A 14,378-nucleotide genomic window follows, 5' to 3' on the forward strand; every position below is an offset into this window, starting at 1 on the left:
ACCAACCAACCATCCATCAGACCAACCAACCAACCCAGCCAACCAACCACTCAATCAGCCAGCCAGCCAGCCGACCAACCACCTGACCAACCAACCAACCAGCCAATCAATCAACAAACCACTCAACTAGCCACCCGCTCCTTCCAACCGCCCCGCACCCTCCACCCCCACCGGCCCTGTTGTTAGTGTGGTTTACAGTTTTTGAATTGTCGAAGCAGTAAATGATCTACATTCCCTCCTTCTGACCAAACACACTGCAGCTAACAACTCCAACACCAGATGCCTTCTTTCCTGAGGAGGAGGAGGAAGCGGAGGAGGAAGAGTGAGGAGGGATGATAGAGAACACAGAAGCAGTTTAGTCATGTCCTCCATCAGTACAATAAATACGGCTCCTAAATAACGACATTCAAACTGTAGAATATTCAAGTGTAAGTTTGTCAAATTTAAAGATTTCCTCTGAATTTAGCCAAAGAAAAAAAAACTCCATAAGTTATTTGTATTTAGAGGAACGTTCATGAACTCGTCTGTTTAACAGGTGGGTTCTGTCTGACCTTGGGTTTGTGGTACATGTCAGTGTTAGAACGTACCGAGGGTTCCTGGGTTTGTGGTACATGTCAGTGTTAGAACGTACCGGGGGTTCCTGGGTTTGTGGTACATGTCAGTGTTAGAACGTACCGGGGGTTCCTGGGTTTGTGTACATGTCAGTGTTAGAACGTACCGGGGGTTCCTGGGTTTGTGGTACATGTCAGTGTTAGAACGTACCGGGGGTTCCTGGGTTTGTGGTACATGTCAGTGTTAGAACGTACCGGGGGTTCCTGTTGTTGAGGCTCAGGGCGATCTCGTTGACGGCGTGGGGGTGGGACATGACCATGTTGAAGCCGTACTGGTGGAGAGGAGACACCAGCGTCAGGGTTTAGCCCCGCCCTCAAAATGTGTCAGTATGCACTGGGTTCTAGGGGTGTGTGTGTGTGTGTGTGTGGGGGGGGGTCCTACCTGGTAGTTCATGATGGCGCGCAGACACATGATGCACACGTGGACGTCGTCTTTCTTACAGACCAGTCTGGAGTTCTTGAGCGTCCGTCGGCTGGGCAGTGTGTTAGAGCGAGTCACCAGAGTGGAACTACACACACACACAGGTTCATGTCACCCTCTGCCTTCTGATTGGTCAGTTGGATGTGATGTCACCGTACTGTCTGTCTCTCACCTGATGGAGTGACGGGGCCGCTCGGGGAACAGAGGAGGAGGGGGAGGGGAGGCTGCAGTCACCATGGAGATCCTCTATGGAGCGACTCCAGGGAGAGTCGATGGATGACACCTCACCCCCGGCGTCCGACAGCTCCCCATCGAACCTGAGACAGGGGGAGGAGTTTAAGGGTCAAGGGGGGCCGGATCTAGACCTGGGATCTAGACCTGGGGCCTCATGTATAAAGCGTGCGTACGCACAAAAACCTGGCGAACACCCTTTTCCACGCTCACGTTCAGATGTACAAAGACTGAAGTGACCGTGGAAATGTGCGGGTCCTTCACGCCAAGTCCACAGCTGGCGTAACGCACGTTCTAGTGCGTTGGAACCATTGGCGACACTTAGAGATGACACTGAGAAACTGTTAATAATGTGAAAAAAGGTCATTCCTCCGATTGATGGGCACATCGGAGATACACAGAAGAACATTGAACACACCAGCACGTCATCCTACTGTCAGAGCAGCACATCAACCACCAGAACCAGAACCAGCACCAATTAGACCCTGTATCCATCAATGCCAATCCTGCCCAGATGGACAGTCAGCAACAGCAAAGAGACAAGGACATAAATTCATTGGTTGATAAATATAGTCTTCATGTCTGTGAGAACATTTATTAGTCGGTCCAGTCGCTCATTGACTCCGCCCATTGTCCTCATGATGTCCTCTTGTGACTCGGGTCAGCTCGGACCCATGCTGGTCGGACGGGCATCAGCAGTGGGCTGTGGTGGACCGGAGGACCGGCTAACACTGGGGAGGCAACAAGAAACCTCTGTGACAGGAGGATGATACTGCGTCTGACCGACTTCTGTCTCATTGTTGGAAAATTATAAATTGAGTGATTAAATATGAGTCAAAGTCATTGATTTCCTCTTTGATTTCCTGACATGATCACACATGAACCTTTATCCTGTTTGTCTGTGATCAGACTGTTGTATGACCCATAGAATGAACTAATGTGTGACTGACACTAATACTAAATCTATATTTATCTTGGGCGTGATCCGCGTCAGCCCTGTAAGAAAAGTGTCACAATATCGGCGACTCTTTCCTCAAACAGTCTCAGTTCGTCTCTTTTCCTCCTTCCGCCTGTTTCGTCCTCCGCTTCGCGTCCACCTTGACGTCATCGTCTGATCCTGCAGACAGGGGAATCCCACCTGCAGACCCTGTTTATACTGATTTGCATATTTAAATGTGGGCGTGGAGAGGGAGGAGTCAGGTACTCCAACATATGCGCTCAATTCCACGGTGATTGGGATGAATAAGGAAATGTACTTGGATTCGGGCGTACGCACAGTTTTATACATCTGGATTTTTTGTGCGTTCGGACTTTTCTGGATTTGGGCGTACGGCAGGTTTCAGTATGAAATCCACGTAAGTCTTTGTACATGAGGCCCCTGGGATCTAGACCTGGGGGGATTCTAATGCCACATTTCCACTACATGGAACCAGCTGGACTGGACTCAGTATCCCTCAGACCGTTTCCACTCTGGTACCAGGTCCTATTCCAGACCGTTTCCACTCTGGTACCAGGTCCTGTACCAGGTCCTATTCCAGACCGTTTCCATCCCAGGATACTCCAGACTTTCCAGTACCTGGTCGTCATAGCGATGCGGTGCCTTATTTCCCGTTGTCTGTTCACAGTTGCTGATAAACTCACTGGTTGCCTGTTGTCTGGTCTGAATGTTTGCATCTTCCACCACAGACTGAATCTGGACCGACCCTGGACCGACCCTGGTCTAGTTCATCTGTTCTCATGTGGATTCATGGAGCCACAGATTGACTGGAAAAGGGCGGGGCACAGAAAACTGTCTGACCAATCAGTGGTCTGCACTGTTTATACGGCAGAGTTCAGTATCGACTGGAACCTCAGCGGAGGAGAGACCAAAAAACTAGGACCAGGTACCAGATTCAAAAAACTACTACCAGGTACCAGATTAAAAAAACTACTACCAGGTACCAGATTAAAAAAACTAGTACTAGGTACCAGATTCAAAAAACTAGGACCAGGTACCAGATTCAAAAAACTACTACCAGGTACCAGATTCAAAAAACTAGGACCAGGTACCAGATTCCAGCTCCTTTTTCGTAATGGAAATGCAAAAAGGCCGAGTTGAGTCGAGTCGGTACCATGCAGTGGAAACACAGCATAAGCCGGGGGTGGGGGGGGGTCAAACATGCGGGCCGTGGGCCAAAACCAGCCCACCAAAGGGTCAGATCTGGACCCACTGGACAAATTTGCAAAGTGTGTAAATTACACCGAAGATATGAACGATCAGGGACGTGGACGTGGTTTTAGTTCAGGTTCCACATCCAGACCGAAGTGATCTAGAAAAACTAACCCATAACAAGAAAAGCACTCGGAGAGCGCAGACCTCCACCAAGGCCCATCAGTGGCCCGCCCCCCGATCACCACCAAAATGTACTCATTTCTTTCTTGTGTCAGTATCAACATTTACTGAAAATTTCCTGAAAATCTGTCCTTAACTTTTTGAGTTATCTTGCTGACTGACTGACTGACTAACTAACTCAGTGACTAACTCACTGACTGACTAACTAACTAACTAACTCAGTGACTGACTAACTAACTGACTAAGTCACTGACTGACTAACTAACTTACTAACTCACTAACTGACTGACTGACTAACTAACTAACTGACTAACTAACTAACTCACTGACTGACTAACTTACTAACTGACTAACTCACTGACTGACTAACAAACTTACTAACTCACTAACTGACTGACTAACTCACTGACTGACTAACTAACTAACTCAGTGACTGACTGACTGACTAACTCACTAACTGACTGACTGACTAACTAACTAACTCACTGACTGACTAACTTACTAACTGACTGACTGACTGACTAACTCACTGACTGACTAACTAACTCACTGACTGACTAACTCACTGACTGACTAACTTACTAACTCACTGACTGACTAACTCACTGACTGACTAACTTACTAACTCACTGACTGACTAACTGACTGACTAACTCACTGACTGACTAACTAACTAACTAACTCAGTGACTGACTGACTAACTTACTAACTCACTAACTGACTGACTGACTAACTAACTAACTCAGTGACTGACTAACTTACTAACTCACTAACTGACTGACTGACTGACTAACTCACTGACTGACTAACTAACTTACTAACTCACTAACTAACTCACTGACTGACTGGCTGACTGACTAACTCACTCACTGACTAACTAACTAACTCACTGACTGACTAACTAACTAACTCACTGACTGACTAACTCACTAACTGACTGACTAACTCACTAACTGATTGACTAACTCACTGACTGACTAACAAACTTACTAACTCACTAACTGACTGACTAACTCACTGACTGACTAACTGACTAACTCACTGACTGACTAACTTACTAACTCACTAACTGACTGACTGACTGACTAACTCACTGACTGACTAACTAACTAACTCACTGACTGACTGACTAACTTACTAACTCACTAACTGACTGACTGACTAACTAACTAACTCACTGACTGACTAACTTACTAACTCACTAACTGACTGACTGACTAACTCGCTGACTGACTAACTAACTTACTAACTCACTAACTAACTCACTGACTGACTGGCTGACTGACTAACTCACTGACTGACTGACTGGCTAACTAACCAACTAACTAACTAACTCACTCACTCACTCACTGACCAACCAACTGACTGACTGACTAACTAACTCACAAACTCACTAACTAACTGACTGACTAACTAATTAACTGACTGACTGACTAACTGACTGACTGACTGACTAACTGACTGACCAACTAACACACAAAACAAAGTGATCCCAAACCTCCTGGTGGAGGTAATAATCTGTAAAGACAACAAACACCCTTTAGTTCAATGTGAAAAAAGAATCAGTCACCAGTTCAGTTCCAGAACAGTAGGGTTCTAGGACTAGTTTGGATGGTTGGGGTTCTCCAGGGTGAACGGGGCTGGATCCTGAATTTAGGGTCAGTTTGGGTTTTTTTGAGTTTTCATGTCGATCTGTCGTACGATGGGAACAGAAACTCCTCAGACCTGCTGAACGTTCCACTGTTTTTTCTGTTGAAGACGTTCATTAAATCCATTCAGTTCTTTGTGTTCCACAGTAAACAAACTGAACTGGAGTAGAACAGAATAACTGGAGTAGAACAGACAAACTGAACTGGAGTAGAACAGACAAACTGAACTGGAGTAGAACCGACAAACTGAACTGGAGTAGAACCGACAAACTGAACTGGAGTAGAACAGAATAACTGAACTGGAGTAGAACAGACAAACTGAACTGGAGTAGAACAGAATAACTGAACTGGAGTAGAACAGACAAACTGAACTGGAGTAGAACAGACAAACTGAACTGGAGTAGAACAGAATAACTGAACTGGAGTAGAACAGACAAACTGAACTGGAGTAGAACAGAATAACTGAACTGGAGTAGAACAGACAAACTGAACTGGAGTAGAACAGAATAACTGAACTGGAGTAGAACAGAATAACTGAACTGGAGTAGAACAGACAAACTGAACTGGAGTAGAACCGACAAACTGAACTGGAGTAGAACAGAATAACTGAACTGGAGTAGAACAGACAAACTGAACTGGAGTAGAACAGAATAACTGAACTGGAGTAGAACAGAATAACTGAACTGGAGTAGAACAGACAAACTGAACTGGAGTAGAACAGACAAACTGAACTGGAGTAGAACCGACAAACTGAACTGGAGAAGAACCGACAAACTGAACTGGAGAACAGACAAACTGAACTGGAGTAGAACCGACAAACTGAACTGGAGTAGAACAGACAAACTGAACTGGAGTAGAACAGACAAACAAACACCATCAGTCTGCAGAGGATTTACTGGGACACTGGTTCAGGTCCACTGGTTCAGGTCCACTGGTTCAGGTCCTCCTTCAGATGGTTCATGTGAGTCCAGTTGTGTTGAATTAAACTGGTTGGACTGGATTATTAAAGGTCCAGAGCCAATGAGAACCAGGAGGTCCAAGGAACCGCCCCCAGACAGAACTGTGGACCGGCCCAGATCTGGACCAGGGCACAGGAGAACATCTGCTGTTCTAAAGGTTCCTCAGAGAACCGTGTCCTCCAGAACCTTCAGTGTGTTAGGGTTAGGCCTCAGTAGAACAAAGACTGGAACCTTTAAGGAGGTCTGAGAACCTTCTGGACCCAAGGAGGTCTGAGGACCTTCTTGACCCGGTGAGGTCCGAGGACCTTCTGGACCCAGTGAGGTCCATATACATCTGAAGTTCAGGTTCATGTTTAAAAATCCTTGTGACTTACGTGACGGCGTACTGAGCAAATGACAGGTACTCCACCAGAACGTCCAGACCACGGTTCTCCTCGTTCAGGAACTCCCTGACCCACCTGCAGAGGGGTCCAGATGAACAGGGGTCAGACCCAGAATAAAGAGGGTTCAGGGTTCAAGATTTAGATAGACCCTGAAAATCTATGTTAAATCTACTGTATGTGGTCCTAAATCTGACCCAGACCACTTTCATATGTGGTCCTAAATCTGACCCGGGTTAGGGTTGGGGGGCTAACGTTACCCAATGTGGTTTGTGCGAAGGGAAATCTCCAGTTCTCGGAGCATCTGTGTTGACTCCTGTACCCTCCTGCGGAACTTCTGCAGATAGAAGATCAGATAGAACATCAGACAGAACATTGGACAGAACATCGGACAAAACATCAGAACATCAGATAGAAGATCAGACAGAACATCGGACAGAACATCGGACAAAACATCAGATAGAACATCAGATAGAAGATCAGATAGAACATCAGACAGAACATCAGATAGAACATCAGACAGAACATCATGTAGAACATCAGATAGAACATCAGATAGAACATCAGACAGAACATCAGAACAGACAGAACATCAGATAGAACATTGGACAGAACATCAGACAGAACATCAGAACAGACAGAACATCAGATAAAACATCAGACAGAACATCGGACAGAACATCAGATAGAACATCAGACAGAACATCAGAACAGACAGAACATCAGATAAAACATCAGACAGAACATCGGACAGAACATCAGATAGAACATCAGACAGAACATCGGACAGAACATTGGACAGAACATCAGATAGAACATAAGACAGAACATCGGACAGAACATCAGATAGAACATCAGACAGAACATCAGAACAGACAGAACATCAGATAGAACATTGGACAGAACATCAGATAGAACATCAGAACAGACAGAACATCAGATAAAAAATCGGACAGAACATCGGACAGAACATCAGATAGAACATCAGACAGAACATCAGATAGAACATCAGAACAGACAGAACATCAGACAGAACATCAGAACAGACAGAACATCGGACAGAACATCAGATAGAACATCAGACAGAACATCAGAACATCAGATAGAACATCAGATAGAACATTGGAACACCACGCCCACAGAACCCGGTCCACAGTTCTGTTCATTTCCCATCATACCTTGCGGGTGACGGCTGGGTCCAGGAACCCCCTCAGTTTCTGGATGTAGGTGTGTGGAGGGTTCTTGACCTGGAACCGTTCCTGTACAGAACACACATGTCAGAACAGGACCAACAGTCGGTTCTCCAGGTTAGAACCCGGGTCTGCCCCCCACTGGGTCTGCCCCTCTCACCTGGTCACAGATCAGTTCCCACTTCTTCTCGTTGTCGTAGGAACGCAGCAGACGCACCTTATCTGGTGGCAGGTTCATGGAGTTCTGCAGAACCAGGAGAACGTTCCAGTTAGAACCCACCATCCACTGCCTATAACCCAACACTGACCCAGGACGAGAACCTCAGGGAACCTTCTGGTGACCCATCACAAACCAGAACCACCCAGTCCAGACCACATACTGCTGTAGAACCACCACAGACCCCAACAAACCACCACAGACCTAGAACAACCACCCCAGATCCCAAAGAACCACCACAGACCCTGTAGAATCACCCCAGACCCCAAAGAACCTCCACAGACCCTGTAGAACCACCCCAGACCCCAAAGAACCACCACAGACCCCGAAGAACCACCCCAGACCTCACACTGGAACCCTTAGAACCACATTAGACCCCTTAGAACTACCCTGGACCCCACAATGGACCCCGCAGAACCACCCCAGACCCCACACTGGAGCCCTTAGAACCACATTAGAACACATCAGACCCCACACTGGACCCCTTAGAACCACACTAGACCCCTTAGAACTACCCTGGACCCAACAATGGACCCCGTAGAACCACAACAGACCCCTTAGAACCACCCCAGACCCTGAAGGAACACCCAGAACCCCACACTGGAAATCTGTGGTTCACACCGGAGCCCGAAAAACCAGCCAGGACCCCATAATAGGCCCTGTGGAACCACAACAGACCCAGAAGAACCAGCCTGGACCCCAAAGAACCACACTAGACCCCACACTGGACCCCTTAGAACCACATCAGACCCCGTAAAACCACACTGGACCTGGTGGTCCTCCACAGTCTCTGTGGTCCCCTTTGGGTCCAGGTGGACTTTGTGTTTGTGTTCTTTCTGGGGTGATCCAGAACCTCGGTTAGAGATGGTCCTGGTCCAGCATCAGCTGTTGTGTGTCTGTTGTGTGTGTGTTGTGTACATTGTGTATATGTGTGTGTGTGCCCTCCCTCACCAGTGCGATGCTGAACCTCTCCTCCAGCTCTTGGGGGTCGGGCATGGGCAGACGTACTGGTGTGTGTGTCTGTTGTGTATATTGTGTGTCTGTTGTGTATATTGTGTGTATATTGTGTGTCTGTTGTGTATATTGTGTATATATTGTGTGTCTGTTGTGTATATTGTGTATATATCGTGTTGTGTGTGTTGTGTACGTTGTGTATATATTGTGTTGTGTGTCTGTTGTGTATATTGTGTATATATTGTGTTGTGTGTGTTGTGTACATTGTGTACATGTGTGTGTGTGGTCCCTCACCAGTGCGATGCTGAACCTCTCCTCCAGCTCTTGGGGGTCGGGCATGGGCAGACGGACCGGGGCTGCTCTGGACCGGATGACGGCCAGCTGACTCTCCATGCTCTCTGCGTTCCCCATCACACACACACACACACACTCGTTGCACACACACACACTGAACACACCCACTGACAGCGACACAACACACACACACACACTCAGCTGCAGAACATGTGGTCGGCCATGACGGTCTGAAGGCAGACGGGCGGTCGAGGTGATGAAGGCCTGGCGCTCCTTCCTCTCTCTCTCTCTCTCTCTCTCTCTGTCTGAGTCTTTGTCTCTCGCCCTGGTGCTGCTGCTGCTGAGGAGGAGGAGGATGGTGGTGGTGATGGTGAAGATGCTGCTGGTCCAGATGAAGCCCCAGTGTTGTGTTGTTGTGTGTGCGTGTGTGTGTGTGTGTGTGTGTGTCAGATCAGACTCTTAATCCTCCCCCTCTCCTCCCCCACATGAAGAAAGAAAGCCACACTCGTCCCTCTTCTTTGTCTATAGGTCTCTCCACCGCTCGCTCTCTCTCCCTCGCGGTCTTTGTCTATGTCGCTCGGCCCGACCGTCCCTCCTCCCTCCCTCTCTCTCCCTCAGACAATGAGCCTTCTGCCGCGACAGGCTCCGCCCCCCTGCGCACGCTCCGCACGGGGAGAGAGAGAGAGAGAGAAAGAGAGAGAGACATAGGCTCAAACAGGAAGAGAGAGAGACAGAGAGAAAGAGAGAGAGAGACAGAGACAGACAGAGAGAAAGAGAGAGAGAGAGAGAGAAAGAGAGAGAGACATAGGCTCAGACAGGAAGAGAGACACACACACACACACACCTATACACACACACACACACATACACACACACATATACACACACACACATACAGGTCCATAATTTGATCCTGAATCAGCCCGTTTTTTTTCTTTTTTTTTAACATTAAAATCATATTATCAGGATTATTAAAATGACATAATTTTATATTTATTTCTATTTTATTTATGTATTTATTTGATGTAATTATTTATTATTTTACTTTCTCTTATTTGATGTTTTCCTGTTTTTGCTGTAATTGAATGTAGTTTGGTTTGCTGTGTTTATTTGATGTGACTGGACTTTGGCGTCTCCTCAGGTTTCTTCTTCTTCCTGCTCATGGTCAGGATTTGTCTGCTTTTACAGAACGTCCGTCTGTTCGTTTGTCTGGACAGTTAAACTGTGACTGAACTGGACTAAAACTGGAATCCACACTAAACCTGGACAGATGAGCCGTTCACAAACACATGAATAAAAACGACTGACAGCTGCAGGACACATGATCCACCGACTGAAGCAGCAGGACGGATGACGGACACAAGAAACACACAGGACAAACAAACCAACGAAAACACACAAAAAGAAGTACACACAAAATAACATGAAGCAAAAAAAGTCACATAAAATACAAAAACATTAAATACAAAAAACACATTAAAAAATAACATACAAATAACGGATAAAAATAAAATAAAATACAAAAAACATTAAATCAAAAAAAGACATTAAACAAAAAAGTAAAATAAAATAGTTTGAATTTCCCCTAGGAGATGAATACAGTGAATCTTTCTATCTATCGACAAAAAAAACATTAAAACCAAAAAAAAACATTTAAAAAAAATCATTAAATACAACAAAATTAATATACAAAAAACATTAAATACAAAAAACAATAAATTAAGATCAAATACAAAAAATATTAAATAAAACAAAAATCAAATACAAAAAACTTAAAAACATTAAATACAAAAAACATTAAATACACAATCCAAAAACCCAAAATAAAAGAACAACAAAAAAACATGATATACAACAGACTGAGACACACACTCCAGTGTGTGTGTGTGTGTGTGTGTGTGTGTGTGTGTGTGTGTGTGTGTGTGTGAATGCTCTCTCTCTCTCACACACACACACACACACACACACACACACACACACAGAGCTCGCGGGGCCGCAGTGGCTGCGCATCAGCTCGCGCTCGTCGGTCTGGTCGTCGTCATGGGAACCGTCTTGTCCTTGTCTCCACGCGCGCGGAAAGCCGCGGCGCGTGTGCCGCATCCTGAGCTCGCGGACGCCGGTGCGTCAGAGCGCGAGGAGCAGAAGCAGAGGAGGCGGCACCGGCACCTGGTGCTGCTGCACGCGCTCAGCTGGAAGAACAGGCCTGTGGCCGCGCGAGCCAAAAGGAAGGGCGGCAAGAAGGGGAAGCCCGCGGCCGACGAGCAGAGCGGGAGCGCGCACACGGACAGACGAGCACGGACCCCCAAGAACCCGCACCGACACGGATCCGTTCCGGTCCCAACCGTCCCAGAACCGAACCAGGAGCAGAGGAGGAGGAACCCAGACCCCCTTTAACCCACAGTACCTGAACCCAGACCCCCTTTAACCCACAGTACCTGAACCCAGACCCCCTTTAACCCACAGTACCTGAACCCTGACCCCCTTTAACCCACAGTACCTGAACCCTGACCCCCTTTAACCCACAGTACCTGAACCCTGACCCCCTTTAACCCACAGTACCTGAACCCAGACCCCCTTTAACCCACAGTACCTGAACCCTGACCCCCTTTAACCCACAGTACCTGAACCCTGACCCCCTTTAACCCACAGTACCTGAACCCTGACCCCCTTTAACCCACAGTACCTGAACCCAGACCCCCTTTTAAATCTGTATCCAGGGTGAAATGAGTGAAGGTGGGTTTGAGCAGATGCCTCCACTGTGTGTGTGTGTGTGTGTGTTTGTGTGTGTGTTTCTTTTCTGTTACTGTGTCCTACAGTAAATAAATAAATGGTTCTACACGTTCATTTGGCTTCAGTGTTTTTTGAAAGTTCACAGAACGGACGGAAGGACCGCCCACTGGACAGACTGAAGGACCGCCCACAAATCTGACCCCTGTGTTAGTCTGAGCCCTGACCCCTGTGTTAGTCTGACCCCTCACCCCTGTGTTAGTCTGACCCCTGTGTTAGTCTGACCCCTGTGTTAGTCTGACCCCTGTGTTAGTCTGACCCCTGGTGGTCACTGAATAAACTGCATATACACATGTCCATCAGTTCAAATCCACACATATATACACAGGTCCATTTAATCTGAGCTTTAATAAACATCTACTTGATCAGTGAATTAAATACAGGAAAATACCTCATTTTCAATTAAAAATGCAAACTACAGAGCATGGTATTAGAAAAATTTGTGATAAATCACTTAAGAAAAGTTAAAAATAGAGGAAACATACATTTTGGAACTTTGGAAGCAAACTTTTGGAATTTTGGAAGCAGAAAAATAAAAAACTAAATCAGACTGGACAATAGAGCACAAAGGAGTAGGCAAGATATAATTAAAACAGAAGGACTTAGATAAAGTAAAATAAAGTTTTCTGGGGTTTTTTTTAGACATATTTACAATATGCTTAAGAGATTTGTAATACTCAATAAAACCATTCAGGTTTATTCATAAACTCACCATGTTTGAGTGAAGCCAAATGCCTTGTGGGATACATGTCTGTTGCTACTGTACAGCAGAGCCTGGGAAATTAAAAAAAATAGACGTTAGCGTGGTTAGCTTAGCTACTAATGCTAATGTATTGTTAGCTGACGTTAGGGTAACGTTTAGAAGCCCGGGAAATTAAAAAAAAAATGTACAGATGCATTGTGGGAGACTTTGACCTGTCTGAGTCACTGGCCGAGACAAAAAGACAGATTCTTAACAATGGAGAGAGACAGATTTTATTGTAGTCGTATTTTCCGCTCTACATGTTCTGAGTATTTCTATAAGGACAAGGTCAGTGATATTTGACTGTTCACCGCTGGTTCCGTTAGTGCGGTTAGCTTAGCCGCTAATGCTAACACTTGTCTATTGTCTCATTTACGAGGCCGGGAAACAGAAATTAATGGACGTTAGCGCAGTTAGCTTAGCTGCTAATGCTAATCTATTGTCTCATTTAGGAGCCCAGGGAGTACAAAAAATGTACATATGCATTGTGGGAAACTTTTACCTATCTGAATCCCCGAGGGAAACAAAAAAAGACGGATTCACAACAGTGGAGAGAGACAGGTTTTATTTTTTTTATTTGTGTCGTATTTTCCTGTCCACACGTTCCAAGTATTTTTCTGAGGACAAGGTCAGTGATATTTGACTGTTCACCGCTAGTTCCGTTAGCACCGTTAGCTTAGCTGCTAATGCTAATGTATATAGGGTCTGCACGCGACGTCCCCGCTAGCAGAAGTCACTGTGGCTCCGCCCACTGAGTGTCAGTCAGAGGCAGATGAGTAGCAGCTTTGTCTTGAATACTGCGAAAACTTTAGACCAATCTAAAAATGGGGCAGAGCTGTTGTGTCATTGATCGTACAAATAGGTTTAAAAGCACTGGGAGCTCTGGTTTTAGCGGAGACCTAAAGCCACAGACAGAAGAAGCAGATGGATCGCTGCAATTCACAGAAAGAACTGGAATCCAGACAACCAAACCTGTGTTTGTGTCAGCTAACGTTCATTTGTGCTGTGTTCTGGTGTAAACTCATCCCTTAAATTCCATCTGGTTTTGGCTAACGTTCCTTCTTAGTAAAGCTCTTAATGTTAGCATCTGTCATTTAGTTCTAGATTTCAGAACTGAATCGTTTGTGTCTTCAGTTGTGTGATTCTAAACCTTGTGCTCTACATGATTTGTAAACTAGCTTAAACTGAGGCTAACCTAGTTTTCCAGATCAGGGGCTCCTCTAGCACACAGCTGTTGGATCTGTGTTGGATCCAGTATTTGATGTGAACTCTCCTTAAATCTCCACAGTACCAGTAGATCATCCACTCACTTGGGTCAGTACTAAGGGTTCAACTCCAGTAAATCAGTAGTGAACTGTGAGCACTACTGCTGGGCCTTTACCGCCCAAATCACCTCCAACAAAATCCGTCTGCACTGACACAAAACCTCCAAAACAATAGTATGTTGAATGAAAGCACTCACCAGCTGGAATCCTCTAATGAACCAGGACCAGGATGGACACAACTCTGGGTCTGTTGGATGCTTTCAGCCTTTGCATTGGGGATTTTCCCGCCGTTGAACTCAGGTTCATCTAAATGTCAGGATAGGTGATTTCTGTCCCAGATCAGTGT

The 14,378-nt window shown here is 45.9% G+C and overlaps 1 protein-coding gene across 2 annotated transcripts; it reads right to left on the bottom strand.

Moving 5' to 3' along the window:
* Positions 1–771: 771 nt before the first annotated feature.
* LOC115416621 (formin-like protein 2) lies at positions 772–9,887 on the bottom strand. 2 transcript variants are annotated; one of them, XM_030130456.1, is made up of 8 exons: positions 9,239–9,887; positions 7,934–8,017; positions 7,762–7,842; positions 6,844–6,920; positions 6,578–6,661; positions 1,205–1,349; positions 994–1,120; positions 772–883 (listed from the first exon to the last, which is right to left on the bottom strand). In XM_030130456.1, exons 1-7 carry the CDS (start codon positions 9,353–9,355, stop codon positions 1,097–1,099), a joined length of 612 nt encoding a protein of 203 aa, XP_029986316.1. In that variant the 5' UTR covers positions 9,356–9,887; the 3' UTR covers positions 772–883; positions 994–1,096. The 2 variants fall into 2 exon arrangements, with proteins under 2 accessions (XP_029986316.1, XP_029986317.1); XM_030130457.1 differs by lacking the exon at positions 9,239–9,887 and adding an exon at positions 8,942–8,996.
* Positions 9,888–14,378: the final 4,491 nt, after the last annotated feature.

The sequence above is a fragment of the Sphaeramia orbicularis genome, unplaced genomic scaffold (assembly GCF_902148855.1).
Source record: "Sphaeramia orbicularis unplaced genomic scaffold, fSphaOr1.1, whole genome shotgun sequence".
Taxonomy (NCBI): Eukaryota; Metazoa; Chordata; class Actinopteri; order Kurtiformes; family Apogonidae; genus Sphaeramia; species Sphaeramia orbicularis.

What these genes read in the sequence shown, in the direction of transcription:
- LOC115416621 (XM_030130456.1), bottom strand. Translation starts at nt 9,355, where the DNA reads ATGGGGAACGCAGAGAGCATGGAGAGTCAGCTGGCCGTCATCCGGTCC. An exon ending in GGGAACTGATCTGTGACCAG is followed by an intron (nt 7,843 to 7,933) that starts GTGAGAGGGGCA and finishes TGTTCTGTACAG; the next exon opens with GAACGGTTCCAGGTCAAGAA. An exon ending in CTTCGCACAAACCACATTGG is followed by an intron (nt 6,662 to 6,843) that starts GTAACGTTAGCC and finishes ACCCCTCTGCAG; the next exon opens with GTGGGTCAGGGAGTTCCTGA.